This window comes from Phyllostomus hastatus, unplaced genomic scaffold, assembly GCF_019186645.2.
Source record: "Phyllostomus hastatus isolate PE091 unplaced genomic scaffold, TTU_PhHast_1.1 phas_contig_34, whole genome shotgun sequence".
Lineage (NCBI taxonomy): Eukaryota > Metazoa > Chordata > Mammalia > Chiroptera > Phyllostomidae > Phyllostomus > Phyllostomus hastatus.
Genome location: NW_025333857.1, coordinates 47566487 through 47580782, shown reverse-complemented (window position 1 = coordinate 47580782; position 14296 = coordinate 47566487). Strand labels below are relative to the sequence as shown.

Genomic DNA, 14296 nt, shown 5'->3' with positions numbered 1-14296 from the left:
AAAGCCACTCTGCAGCCAACTTCTGACACAACCTGGGCCAGGCACTGGGGGACTCTGCACTGAGTTGGGCCCAAACCCTGCCCTCTGGGGGCCCCCAGCCACAGGGAGGAGACAGGCAGCAAGGCTGTAAGGGAAGGAATCTTGAACTCCCCTCCTGTGACTGGCTGGCAGTAAAGAGGCTCTCCAGGGGCTAGAAGCGAGAGTACAGGGAAGCGCCAGGAACAGCATCATTGCGCCATGAGCAGCTGGGCCAAGAGAGAGCCATCCTCAAGTCCTGCCAAGCCCCCACACACCCCACACTATCCCCACCCTGGCACAGCTGCAGTTCCCATCCGAGCATTCCCAGAGCTGCTAACGGATGTCCCTGCTCCAGGGTCCAGCCACCTCACTCCCTCTGATGTGCTCCACTGGACTTTCGGTTCGTCTCTTCATCTTGGCAAAGTGTCATCTGCCCACTCCTGGCAGAGGGCCTGACTTTACGTCTCATCTTCCCCATTGGCTGAGGCCTTGGGAGCAGCCACCTCCGGATTCTCAGCACAGAAGGCCAGACTAGAGTTGCGGTTACCTATGGCTCTCAGTCCAGAGCCACTCAGGCAACATGTGGGATGTGGGGTCCTGGAGTGGCCCCAGGGAGGGCTGAGAACCAAGCAGTCTGGGGCTGTGGACTTGGGTGGGCGTATTGAGGCTGTTTGTGGGAGGACCTCTGCACCTGTCTCCTCGCCTGCAAAATGGGCCAATAGCCCCAGGGAACACCCGGCCCATGGTGGTTTCATGGTACACAGGAGAGAAGCTTGTGTTCACTTCCACTAATAGGAAAGAGTCACAGGGGCAATCTAGACAATGCTGGTGACAGCTGTCCACTTCCTAAGGGTGTGTACTGGACCTGCCTTTATTGGTTATGAAAGTACCTGCAATTTGTGTAAGAGATGAATGGGACTGGCATTTTCCGAACTTGCTTTGATGTTTGGTTCCTGTTTCTCTCCCACCCACCACCTGCAGGGAGTGAGTTTTCTGGGAGCCCCTACAGCCACCCTCAGTATCCCTCCTACAACGACTCCTGGAGGTTCCCCAACCCGGGGCTGCTCGGTGAGTACTGGCGGATGCTCTGCGGGGGCCCTGGGCCATCAGCTGCCCCACTGAGTCCCCTAGGAGGGCCAAGGTCCCCCAACATCCCAATGCCTGATCACTGAGGTGGGGTGGGTAGCTTTCCCAGAAACATGCAATCTGGGGGTTGTGCAGGGGCCTCAGGACAGTGAACTCCACTCTAGGCCTGCTAGGGCCCTGATTCCCAGTCACGCCCCCAACCCCCCTCAGTGATGTTTTGGTGGGTACAGGAAAAAGGCACAAAATGGGAACAAAGACAAAAGGGGCACTGAGGCGGAAAGAAGAAGGCAGGGGAAGTGCCTACCCCTAAGTAACTTATACTTCTTAAGAATCGTGGACTATTCAGATGAGAAGTTTCTAAATAAGAGATGACAAAGAGGCCAATTCAGATCGATTGATAGTGGCTACCTGTCTTGATGAGGAGTTGATGAGGACCAGGGATTGATTGGTGATGTCTGCCATGGTCATCGCCATAGCCTGCCCATTGGAAACGGGTTACTTTGTGGCTAAAGACCTGCCACAGCATGCCGTTCTAAGCTCAGCTGGTGCCTAACCTCTGCCCAGGCCTCAGACTGGGGCCAGCCTGACCCGTGAACCTCACCTAGATACCTGGGCCCAGTCCAGAGACCCAGCAGGGCTGCTCAATCCTCAAAAGGCCTTTTGTTTTGTTGAAATGAACTTATATAAAACTGGTGTGCCAGCTGGAGCTGAAGGTTCTAGAGCCTGAAGCAGGAGCCCAGGCATCACAAATGTCACTCAACTCCCAGGGGAAGAGCCAGCCAATCAGCCTGCAGGCAGAGCACTGACCCCTCCTTCAGCAGTCAGCTGGGGATTTTCCTCAAAGGCCAGATGAAGACTTGCCTCTGAGACCATCCAGGTTTGTCTGTCCAGCTTAACAGGGCTGCTTAGGACAGACACATGACATACACACCATTTGCTGGCTATCACTTGCCATGCACTTGGGCCTTGGGCTGCCCAAAGCATTTTGGTGTATTTTGCACCATTGCAGATGAAACAAGGAACAATGCCCATCAGTGCTGCAGGCCCCTGTGCCTGGAGACTTCCAGTTTTATAGACAGCTAGGCTCTTACTAGTTACTGGTGGCCTCCCAGAGAGGCTGAATCTATGGGCTGACCTCTCAGACTTCCTTTTTGGTTTTGGTAAAAATTACTCCTAAGTATGGAACCACTTACTTAATGCTTTACCTTAAACCCTTCGCCAGGAGGCCCTGAGCTTTGAGGTGGCCCAGCCCTCAGTCTCACGAGGTAAAGGCTGGCCGTGACTTCCCTGGGCCAGTCTTGCAGCAGGGGTGAGGGTGGGGGTCAGTCTGGAGGCCTGAGCTTGGGAGCTCCTCCCTGCAAAGCAGCCTCAGACAGGGTCCTGTCCCAGAGCTGCTGTGAGACCCACAGGGGAGGTGGCGCAAAGGAGGCCTGGAACAGACTGTGGGAGAGGCTTCTGGTGATAGGGGTATGACCCCAAGAAGGTCATGTTGACTTAGGACCTTTATATATGGCTATGTCCTGCCCAAGGGGACCAGTGGGGCTGAAATCAAGCCTGTGCATGACACAAAGCCCTGAATCCTGGCACAAGGCCACAGCTGCCCAGAGGGGGCACCTTTTTCTAGTTCTCATGAGGTGCCCCATAGACTCATTTGCCTGGGAGTCCAAGAGGCAGAGGAGTGGCAAAGGGCTGGAGTAGGTGGTGGGTGGTCCGTAGGGCCATGGATGGGGTCCCCTGAGACTGAGAAGCTTGAACTGATTGTGTGGGCAGCTGGGAGCCCAAAGGGATGGCCACCCATGCGCAGCAGATGGGGTCTCAGCCCATCTCCTCAAGTCGCTCTGTTCCTGAGGTCAGATGTAAAAGGGTCCACCTGGCAGAGCCCAGGTGACACATCTGCGCCCTAGCAGCAAGGAAAGCTGGGAGAATGAGTTCTGACCTGGAGCTCCGAGGGGCGGGCCTCCTATGTCAGGAAGACAGAAAAGGCTTAAAAGATGCGGGGCAGCTGCAGATGTGAGAAACGGCCCCTGTGCCGCCCGAGTCGATGACCTGGGGAACCGTGGCTGGGTCATCAGCCAGGCTGGGCCTCAGGTGTGAAATGAGGATGATCACCCCTGGCAGCTTTATTTAAGCAGCAGCTGAACACGACGCTCCCTAGAGGCCCACTTTCCTGGAGATGAGTGAGGTGCCAGGCTCCCTCTCCCACAGCCTTGCAAATAAGTCCCAGGCCGTCCTCATCTACCAGCCTGCCTTCCTTATGGCCTGTTTTCAGGGCTTTATCTGGAAGGAGCCCACGGAGCAGGGGAAGTGGGCTGATTTCTGCTGTCTGGGGAGGGTGCCAGGGTGCGGGAACCACTCTGAGGCTCCCTGGTGCTCCTGCTAGATCAATGGGCGACGCGGAAACCAGCGAGACCCTCCGCGTACACGCTCCCAGGGGCTCGTGCCCTTGCGCACACCGCCCACCCCTGGGCGGGCCTGGTTGAAGACACACCACAGACACACCACCGAAGTAAGGGTGGGCAATGCCACCTAATGAAGTCACACACACGTGCCAGGAGAACTTCCCTCCCCGCTGAGCCTGCTCCTCCGCAGCTGCCTGCCCAGCCAGGGCAGCGAGACCCGAGACCCGGCATCTGGGGGCCCCTAGGCAGGCGAGGCCAGTAGGGGCGGGGGGGGGGGGAGGGTAGGCAGGGCAGGAGGTGGGAAGAAGGGCAGCAGCGGTCAATTAGGATTAGAAAGGGAGTGTCTGTGGCCGCTGTAAAGGGATTACAGAGTGAGTGGGAGCCCGGAATGACTGTGTCAAGAAGTAAATTGATGATAATGTGAATTAGAGAGGAAAAATGACAGAAGAAAGGACAAGTTTATTCTAGATGAAGGTCTAATGGGCACCAGGAAGACAGAGTGCTTTGTGAAGTGATGTTTTCATTTCTCACGGTAAATGCAAGCATTTTTGATTTTGCTGCGGAACCTCGTGCTGGGCCCCAGGCAGCCTGGCCAGGAGATTAGGCGCTGAGAGCGGAGTGAGTCAGAGCAGAGGCAGAGGCGGCAGGGCGGGGGACTCAGGGGGCAAGGCAGGGTCCTCTGAGCAGGCTTGCTTCCAGTTCCTGTCCCCAAGGCCTGTCTGTGGGCAGCCCCTGCTCCTCAGCCATGCCCGGGCTTGCAGGGACAGCACACATGTCCTAACACTGTCCCCTTCGCACAGAAGAGAGAAGAGAGAGCAAAGGAGGCTGACATGTGTCTCTGAGTCAGGGCTCTGGCCAGGGAGGTGACAGAGGAAGCAGCAAATCGCTTCATCTCAGGGAATACCTAGGCAAGGGATTGGTGGCCACGCCTTGCCTTCGGGAGGAGCACAGCAAGGCACTGCCTGCCCCTCCTCCCCAGTCACTGCTGCGGAGCCCCCTGCCTCCCTGGGGGCCGGGGGAGGGAGCAGTGCATCTGCTCATCTGGCCTGGATTTGGAGGGTGGTGGCCGGTGCTAGAGTGCCACTAGCTATATGAACTTTGGGCATGGACTTACTCCCTGTGCCTCAGTTTCCTCCACTGCTAAATGGGAACAGTACTATTTCTAACTAGTAGAATTATGGAAATTAAAAGAGTTCATGGATACAAAGTGCTTGCAAAAGCACCTTCATGTCCTTACCTCACGGTGCCTCTTACAGCACTGCTGTAACCTCCTTTTACAGACCAGACAACTGAGGCTCAGGGGAGAGGAGCCCCTTGTTCAGGGGCACTTGACCAAGAGTGACAGAGCCCGGCTGGCTACCTCCAGGCGCCAGTGCCCGGTTATGATATCTGGGAGAACTGCCAGGATTGGTTTGGGTTTGGGCGAGATTTCAGAATCAATACGTGTCACCTCCCCTGGGAAATTAAGAAGCTTGCTATTCCCACCCCAGCAGACGTGTGGTCTAGAGGGGGCTCCCAGGGCCCCAGCTGCTGTCCACTTGGCTAAACACGGTCCAGCACAGGGGGCACAGGCTGTGAATTGAGCCAGGGACGGCAACCGGGACTCCAGGCCCGGCTCCGGCACTGAGAGGCGCTGTGGCTTTGGGCGCGTGGCTTTGGTTTGTGGAGCCACAGTTTCCCCACCTGGAGAAGGAAGAGACGACCTAAGGTCTCCGACCTCGGTGGATCTAACAGCCTGCTGGTCCCCCAGAGCTCCTGTGCTATTTCTTCCCTGGGGAAGGTGCTCGCGGAGCACGGCTCCGGGAGGCCTCATCTGAAGCCTGTAGTCCAATAACACCGCCCAGAGACAGCGGGAGGGTACAGGGCCCTCCCCCCGGCCCTGTCTGGAGGTCACAGGAGGCAGGCCATCTCCCCACGTCCAAATCTTCTTGTCCTCCAAGCCCAGCTGGACCCGCTTCCTGCGGGAAGCCTGAGCCTGACAGGATCATCTCGCGTTCCCCAGAGCTCTCTCCTCAGAGCTCCGGTCCCCTTCCTCCCTCTGAACGCCAGCCTCAGGTACGGGGCTGCAGGCACAAGGCCACCCTCCAACCTCCGCGCCCTCTTCTCTCCCTTCCAGGCTCCCCGTACTATTACAGCGCTGCTGCCCGAGGAGCTGCCCCACCGGCAGCCGCCACTGCCTACGACCGTCACTGACCCTCGGAGCCAGGCAGACGCCAAGCACTTAAGACACATATCACCGAGGGCGACAGCCTCCCAGCCCCCTCCAAAGACAGCCAGAGGGGCCCAACGAGACCATCCCCCAGCGAGCTCCCACTCTCCTGAAATTCTGCCTCCCTTTTCCTGCCAGGGACTTGGGGTTCTACAGTATGGGTGCTGGACTTCTAGACACCTGTCCATTTCTAAGAGTCAGTTGCTGAGCTTCTCCCAACAGCGATGAGGCCTCCACAAACCAACAGACTGTTCTGCACATTACTGCAGCCCAGCCAGCCTGCCAGGGCCCCAGCTGTCTGACTATCCGCCCGTCTTCCCACCCCAGGCCTGGGACGGAGACCTTGCTTTTGTCATTTCAACAGCACCTGTGTAAATACCTTCTTGCTTTCTATCTGGGCCCGAGGGTCCAGCCGAGCAGACTGCCCACGGCTATGCATCCGGCACTCCCGGTGCGCCACAGGAGGTCTTGGACCTGTGCGCAGAGCACCCCCTCTGCCCTGGGTGCCCCTGCAGGTGGGCACGGAGTCATCCATGGGACTGAGGATGTCCACCTCGGGGCCTCAGCCTCCTGCTCTTCGCTACTTCTTTAACGTTCGGACTGGGACTCTCACCGGACTGGTATGCTCCAAGCCCCCTCCCATCCCCCCAGCTGAGACTCCTCCCCAGGAGAAACACACTTTGGGGAGGTACCCTGGCTTCCTGCTCCATTTCCCTGGACCCATGCAGTGCTAACAGCCCTTTTCCATATGTCAAACAACTCAAAGAACCGTCTGGGAGATCCCTCAACTGCTGTTCTGAAGTAAGATGCCCCAGGTGCTGACTGCGTTGTGGACTTGGAACGTCAGGACTGGATGGGACCCAGGAGACCATGGTCCAAGGTGGGGCCTGCAGCCCTCCTGACCCCCCGGTCCTTGGAAGCCCCGGCCTGACCTGGCATGTGTCTTCCGAGGCATCCCCAGGCTCTGGTCCCTTTGGACACCTGCCGTGGGCGCTGCCTCCGCCCTGGAGGACCCCAGCGAGTGGTTCTGGGAAGCCTGTTCTGCCACGTAGACAACGATGAGCAAAAAGGGCTCTGCCTGCACCAGAGATGCACACACCTGCAGGCAGTGGTCCGCCTCACCGTCCGGAGCAGCCCTTCCCCGCCCTCGAGGAGCCTCGAGCGCCCGCCGCTGGGACTGGAGGAGCCAGGGTGGGGCAGATACCGACCTTCAAATGCTGGGTACCTGTTGCTACAAGGGACCATAACGGTCAGGGCCATGGCCAAGGGCCACGGGAGCTTGGAGGCAAAGTTGTAGAACTCAGAGTGGGTGGGAGTGGGCAGAAAACAGCCAGCGGGGAGGGTACCGAGGAAGACCTCCTGGGAGAGGGACAAGGCGGGCAATGAGGAACTGGCAGGTGAACGGGGAGTGGTTTTGAGATAAGGGTGCCAGGAACCACCAGCTCTTTGCCTAGGGCCTCGATCCCTTGCATAGTCTCTCTTGCCAATGCAGAACAGCCAGGTGGAGGCTCTGTCTAAATCTGGGATGAGTTATAGCAATGACAGTGGGCTTTGCGTTTCATGGGACAATGTCCCCCATGTCTGCATGTCACCAGGCTGGCAGAGAGCTGGGGCAAAGAGAGTCCACACTTGAGGTTATTGGCCGCCCAGGGTCCCATCCTGGCTGCACCTCTGCCTTGCTGTGGGACCTCAGACAAGACTCTTCCCGTCTCTGAGCCTCAGGGCAGGGCCCTCCGACAACTCTCTCCTTCCTCTCTCACGGGGAGCTGGGGCAGGCCCTCCACGCTGAGCAAGCGTATGCAGGTGGGCACCTGAGTCCCTCTAGTATTCAGACCAAGTGGGAAACAAGAACATCCAGAGGGGTGGAAATCAGTCCTGAGGAAGACCTAGTCCAGCTCCCCTCAAGGGACACTGAGGCCCGGCTGGAGGACCACCCCGGGAGACAGAGCAGACCTCCTCTGGCCACCACCAAGTGTTCCCTCCCCAGCACGCCTGCAAGGTGGTGGGACAGAGAGGAAACAGAGGCTCAGCAAAGTGGAGTCCCCAGGCAGTGAGTGGCAGAGGTGGGGCTGGGACTTGGCCCCTGACCCCTGGCATGCGGCGATCCTCCCATCCCTGGGGAGGGAAGTTGGCAGTGAGGTCAGGAGGAGATAGTTCTCAGCCTACTGCTGCAGATGGGGCGGCCTAGGGCAGTTAGAGCTGCTGAGGGAGCCCATAAGCTCACTGCAGGCACACCACCACCCCGGAAACTGCCAGATGGAACCGTTCCAGCCTCCACCTGCCAGGCAAGATAGAAGGCAGTAGGGTAGCTGCCCCCCCACACCCGCCTCCCTTCTGAAGGAAGTGGTGGGGTCAGGGTCTGCTGCACAGACCTCTTGACCTCTTGTGTCCTTGGGTCCTAATCCCTCCTGTGGTCTCAGGCTGTGCATAGGAGGTCAGCCTTCCCTGAACTGGCTGCCTAAGGCACAACCGTCCTTCTTCGGCAAAGCTCACCTGGCCCCACCAGCGCCCCCTACCCATCCTGTTCCTCCTCGGCACCGAGGGGAGCTCCCTCCACACCTTTCCTCTCCCCTCTCCCCCCTGAGGCTCTGCTGGTCCTCAGACTGCGTTTGTATTCATTAGACAGCCACTGATTTCTTGGCTGCGGGGCAGAAGCACAAGAGCACATGGTGCACACGCATGTTCTTACACTCACAACTGCTCTCACCCATGGAGTCCCCACGCTGCCCGGTGGGGCTGCCCGGGAGCTCGGAGACAAGGGTTCCGAAGGACACAGTCATTGATGCCAGAGGATTCTAGATGGAAAACAAGGCCAGGGCTTGCACCAGCATCATGGCAGGAGGCCTGGGACGTTTATCCAGGGGACTTTAGCCCCACGTTCTAGCTCTGACTTTTTGGAAAGGACATTGTGGATTTTATGAAACTTTCTGGTACCGTAGTCCAGCTCCAACTCAGAGCATTCTGATGACATATCAAACCCGGCGGCCCTTTTCCAAGGTGCCTTAGTTCGGGTTAGCCCCCTCACAACCGACGTTCGTATGGTGCTTTGAGGTCTCTGACCACCCCGCCCCGGGGCCGTCATGATGCTCATGTACAGACGGGACATGGGAGATTTAGGGCTCACAGGGCAAAGTTAAGGTGAAGTGAATTCTTAGATCTCTGAGCCCAATTCTCTCTCAATGAAATTGTGCTTCTGTCGTGGGAGAATGCAGCTTAAAGACACTCCCTGCCACCCCCGAGGAACCGCCCAGACCTGCAGTGAGCAAAGAAAGAACAGGGAGCCAGAGGCTGGCCCAACAGAGGAGCCTGGGGCTGGAGGTGTTGCTGGTCCAGCCTGATTCTCATGAATACCAAAGTCAACCCAAAAAGCCTTTGCCCAGACTCACGGCAGCTCTCCTGACTCACCCAGACCCCCTGCCTGCTGGCTCTGGGGCTCATGGGGGACTGACAGGAGCTTGTCCAAGGCCACACCACAGGCCTGCCAGGGCCTGGACACGGGCCCAGCTCTTGACTCCCAGGGTCAAGGCCTCCAGGGTCACGAGATGCCTGCTCACTCTTTTCTTTATCCTTTCTGTTGTGGGTCAGACTCCAGGCCTGGCAGTGACAATATGCAGGAGTCCCCAGGCAGAGTCATCGGGGCCATCACGGTGCCCACAGTCCTGGGAAACACAGATCACCATCCCAAAGGCCCTGACCTCACTGCTTCCCGGGCCAGGCAGGTGGAGTCAGCTTGTAACTCGAGCGGGACACGAGTCAGCATGGGTGGCGGGACCCAAGGCCCAAAGGCTGCGAGCCCCTTCCAATGGCATTCAAGTGTGAAAGCTTTTGCCATGTTCTGTCCACCAAAACTCATGTGCTTGTGGGCCACTGGTCACCGGCTTGTGACCTCAGCCTTTGTCCAACGCCCCCTTGCTTCTTCTCCTCGCCTTTCTTCGCAAATGTGGGGGCAATGGGAGCTCAGGCCGTTGTCCAGCCCCTGGCCCCTGTCCTCCTCCCTCTCCATCCTGGGCTCTTGTAGACAGTTTGGGCTTGTGGGTCAGTGAGGTCAAACGTCAGAGGTGGAGGGATGAGGGGACTGTTGGCTTTGAGGGCAGAGCAGTGCTGCTGGGGCCTTTCCCATGCATGGGGAGGAGCCCCAGATGTGACCACAGGGCACTGAGGGGTGAAATCCTTTTATGAGAAGTCACAACCCAGAGCAACTGCCCTGCCTTTGGCAGCCCCTGGCACCAGCCACCCCCTTCTGCATGACATTTCAGCTAGACTTTAGCTCCTAGCCATGAGGAGCAAATCTTAAACCGAGCACTCCTGACAAATACCTGGAAACAAGGTGTGTCTGAGGCACAGCTGCCCCGAGGGTAAAGGAAAATCCAGGCCCCTGTAGGCCAGGCCCAGGCTGGAGCGGGCGGATCCCACCACACTCTGAGCTGGGCCAGCTCCCCGGTGGCCCTACTAAGAGGCTGACTCGGCAGTCTTGGACTTGCCGCCCATCTGGGAACCTGCCTCGGATGGTTCCCAGGCACGCACACCAGTGCTCCTGGGGAATTTATTCCTTTAGTTCTTTCGTCCTGGGAGAGGTCCAAGGCACATGCTTTTCCTCAAAGGTAACAAAATGCAATATTGGAAAGTTGGACGTCAGGCCATGACTCCTAGCCAGCGGTTTGCCCCACCTCCCAGCAGCCCCTTCAGCCCCTGGTCCCCTTCTGTCCCCATACCTCAGGACTCCTCTTACACATTCATGGTGGAGACTCAGTGTTGATCCACACTTCCCTACTGCCAGCTCCTGCCTCCAGAGTGGCGGCCAGGTCCCCGGGGCACGGCAGAGGACTGGAAGCAAGTCCCTTGCCTGCTGCCCTGACGAGGGGCGATGCTTCTCCGACATGGCTGCTTGTGGGGAGCAGGCAGGCACCAGCCTTCCTTTCGTCTGCTGTAACTTCTCAGCACTGGGGTCCTGTTCCTCGGCCCCAAGAATCAAAGGGGACCGCAGGGTTCTAGAGTTGCAGGCCACGTGCTCCCAAGGGGGCCATCTCAAGTTGGGGGTTAGAATCACCGCCATCCAGTGAGCCTGGGTGTTCTCCTTCTCACATCTTAGACTCCTGAGAGGCTCAGGGAGAAAATGCGGCTATGTGTTTGTTACCGAGGGAGATCTCCGTGCATTCTGCCATGGCGAGGGTCTCGGGTACTGTGTTTAGCCTGTGGGCAGGACTCTGCCCGTCGGTGTGGGGCAGCTCTGGCCAAGGCCCAAGCAGGGAAGCATGGGGAACAGCGGGGGAGTCGCCCGCCCCTCCATGACCCTGCGGCCTGGCTGCAGGGGGCCAAGTTGCAGTCTCCCCAAACCCAATCCCTCTGTCCCGCCACTGGGGCTGCTGGGCCGCCCCCTTATTTCCTAAATCACGATGCTTGTCACCACGTCCCTCATTGTCTCCAAAAGCACCATTAAGAACAAGTGATTTGGGATGATGGATTTTTGATTTACACACAGCGCATTTCCCTCGGAGTGGAACAGAAAGGAAACCATTTAATGGCTCCCTTATTTTCAAGCCTGAATACATTTTAATGAAACTATTTTATTGTACTCGAGGAAATGGAGAGTTGAACAGTCCAACCAATCAATAGCCAATTAATTGCCATAAAACTAAAACTAAAATAAATAAGTCCCGAGTGTATTTGAAACTCCCTGCAAAGCTCCAAGCCTCCTGCTCTGGCCTTCCCCTCCATCCGTGTACAGGAGCATGTGCACATGCGCACATGCGCACGTGCCCCCCGCCACACACAACTCAGACGTACTTGGAACTCAAAGAAAGCGCTGAGTTTCCTCCTGTCATTTCTTGCCTGCCGCCCTCTGCCTTTGGTTAGAGAAAGTGAGCAGACCTGGCAGCAGCCCATCCTGGGACTCAGGAAGAGGCAGGCCCGACCCCTGGTCCCGAGCCGCCAGCACAGTGTGGGGTAGTGGATACTGAGGGCCCGGCTTCTTGGCTCCAGCTGCTGGGCCTCCAAGTTCGGGCGGAGGGTGGAAATCCGATCAGGGTTCCGCCCTGACTCTTACTGGAAGATGCTGCCCTGGTGTTTCACCCTCTAGTGGCCTTTGGACATTGAGTATTTATAGAAATGCAGATTACATTGCCATGGAACTATTTGCCAGGAAGACATCAAAGAAATATGTATCTACTGTATCCGCCAAAGTTTGTGATGCCTGCCTAGAAGCTTACTTGTAAAAAAAATTTTAAAAAGTACAAAAAAAACAAGAACAACAACAACAAAAAACCCACAATTAAATTGCCTTTGAAAGTGGGAGATGACCTGTCTCCAACAGATTGAAAACAAAATGCTTCTTCACAATGTGTATGTTTTGTATTTTTTTTTCTAGTAGGAAACAACTGAAATATGGATGTTTTTTTCTTAGTGGCGTGTGTTGCTTTCGTGTGTAACAATATCTGAATGTAATGACAGCCGTGCCGATTTGCCAAAGATGTTGGACATACTTTTCTTTTGTTGGGAGGAGGGCAGGGGCTGGGGGTGGGGTTTGGGAGAACATGGGTAGGGTTTGGGTTTCATTTTTTTAAACTTTTTCTTTTCTGGTCAAACCTGGAATTTGTGGTTTTATTCTAAGTTAAATGGTTCGCTGCAAGACTTTTATTTTAGATTAGTTGGAAAAACTTGCAATAAGATTGGGTAGTTTCAGTATCTGTATGTCTGTTCATGAGTGACTGTTCTTTGTGAAAAATTGATTTTATGTGATCTTAATGTGAGATAATTATTTGTAAATATTTGCCATAATTTTATTGGTTCCTAAAATAAAAGTAATTTTTTAAGTTCAGAAGAAGAGTTTGAGCTCGTTTGCTTCGTTACCACCTCGTGGATGGTCTCTGGCAACTCTGACAAGGCCACGAGGAGTCGTGGGGAATTTCATTGGCTCTTCTGATGAAACTGGGGTCAAAACAAATCTGAGCAACTGGAGTGGTAGACTACGGCCTGTGCAGGCTCAGGAGAGAGTTGGAGTCTTACCCTGGAGAAGCTCCAGGCAAGCTACCAGCTGGCTTGGCCACATGGAGCAATGGTTGAGCCCCGACCCTGGATTTGACTCCTGGCTCCGAGGAAACTCTCTGGCTGGGGGACCTTGGTTGAGTTCTGTAACCTTAACTTCATTAGTTCTAAAATGGTCAGTAACATCCACCTCATTCATTCATTCAACAAATAGTGCTTGGGCATCTACTCTGGCCCCAACACTGAGGACACAGCAGTGAGCGGGGCCAACTAGGACCCTGCTAATGTGAAGCTTACAATCGAGAGGCTTCTTGTAAGGTTTGAGTTAACACACATCAAATCTGTGCTCATTAATAGTGTGGGCAAGCACACATGCTTTTAACCCTGACCTAGGCCAGATCTTAAAACTGGTTGCTCCCGTGTGCCTCTCACACGCAGACAGAGCTCAGGAGCCTGGAGACCTTTTCTTTGGGCTCCAAAGCTGCAGGCCCTTTCTGGCCAGAGCTTGGACCTCAACAATCCACAGTCTTCCTGTGGGAGGTACCCTGTCTCTAGGCCTTCAGAGCTGAGCATTTTGGCTGCGTGGAAGCCCAGTGGTGTCTTTCCAGCAGGGCCAGGGCAGCTGCAGACCCGAGGCCTGCCCCTGCTGGGCAGTGTCAGTCTGCAAGGGCAGGCAGGGACCGCTGTGCCCCTTGGCACAGTGTGTGCGACGCAGTAATTGCCAGAGATGGAGTAGGCGAGTGACCGTGTGGGGGCCATGGGCTGTGACTCATTCATATTTAATAAAGCTGGCTGCACTGCCTCCATTCATTTTGGCAATGGATGGCGATAAAGGTGATTCCTGAGGGAGAGAGAGATGCTGCCGTGGCGGAGCCCGGGCCCAGCTCCTTTCTTCCCAATGCCCTGTCTCAGAGGCACATGCTTCAGAGAGAAGCAGCAGCGCTTGGGAACTGGTGAGACAGAGCAGGTGCCTCCACCCCTGATGCTACAGCTCTTGTCCCTGGATCTCCTGGGACAGAGGCCTCATGCCTGCTGTCCTCGGGTGTGAGGCACCAGGAAGCCAGGCGTGTGCAGCCCCCGTGAGACAGCAGATTGGAGGCCACGGGCAAGTCCTCCAGGAGAGGGTGGAAATACCACCCTTGAACATGGCCAGGTGGCCTCCAGTAGCACCTCTGCCCTTGGGGACCATCATGGCAAGGGGTGGAGGGGGAAGCCTGAGGTCTGCCACGGGAGGCTACAGCTTCAGGCCCCCTCCTTCCTCACACTCCTGCCGGGGCCGGGCCGATGCCAGGTGATGGGCACAGAGGTGACCCATGAGGAGAGAGACTGAACCAGGGCTGTGGAAAAGGCAGAGGGATAAAGTCTGCTAAAAGCCTTGGCCAGGAGTCTCAGCTCCAGCTCTTGCCTGTCAGTTTGCTGATATAAGCAATCAACTTCCAGGAGTTTTGTTTCCTTCATCTGTGCCATCAGTATGAGCTTCATGACACACACTTAGAAGGTGATGTGAGGAACAAATGTTACACATTATGTGAAAGTTCCCTCAAATGACAATGTGAGTTTTGCCAAGATATTTACCCGGCTGTAAGGAAGTCATCCAAAAGTC

General features: G+C 56.2%; 1 protein-coding gene across 3 annotated transcripts in view; it reads left to right on the top strand.

Moving 5' to 3' along the window:
• The window catches only part of PAX5 (paired box 5), a 169893-nt gene extending 158420 nt beyond the window's left edge, over nucleotides 1-11473 (top strand). For all 3 annotated transcript variants that reach the window (XM_045840506.1, XM_045840507.1, XM_045840505.1), the window contains exons 9-10: nucleotides 1000-1086; nucleotides 5620-11473. In XM_045840506.1, coding sequence (XP_045696462.1) covers nucleotides 1000-1086; nucleotides 5620-5696 — 164 coding nt within the window. In that variant the 3' untranslated portion in view covers nucleotides 5697-11473. The remainder of the gene's footprint in view (nucleotides 1-999; nucleotides 1087-5619) is intronic.
• The last annotated feature ends 2823 nt before the right edge of the window (nucleotides 11474-14296 follow it).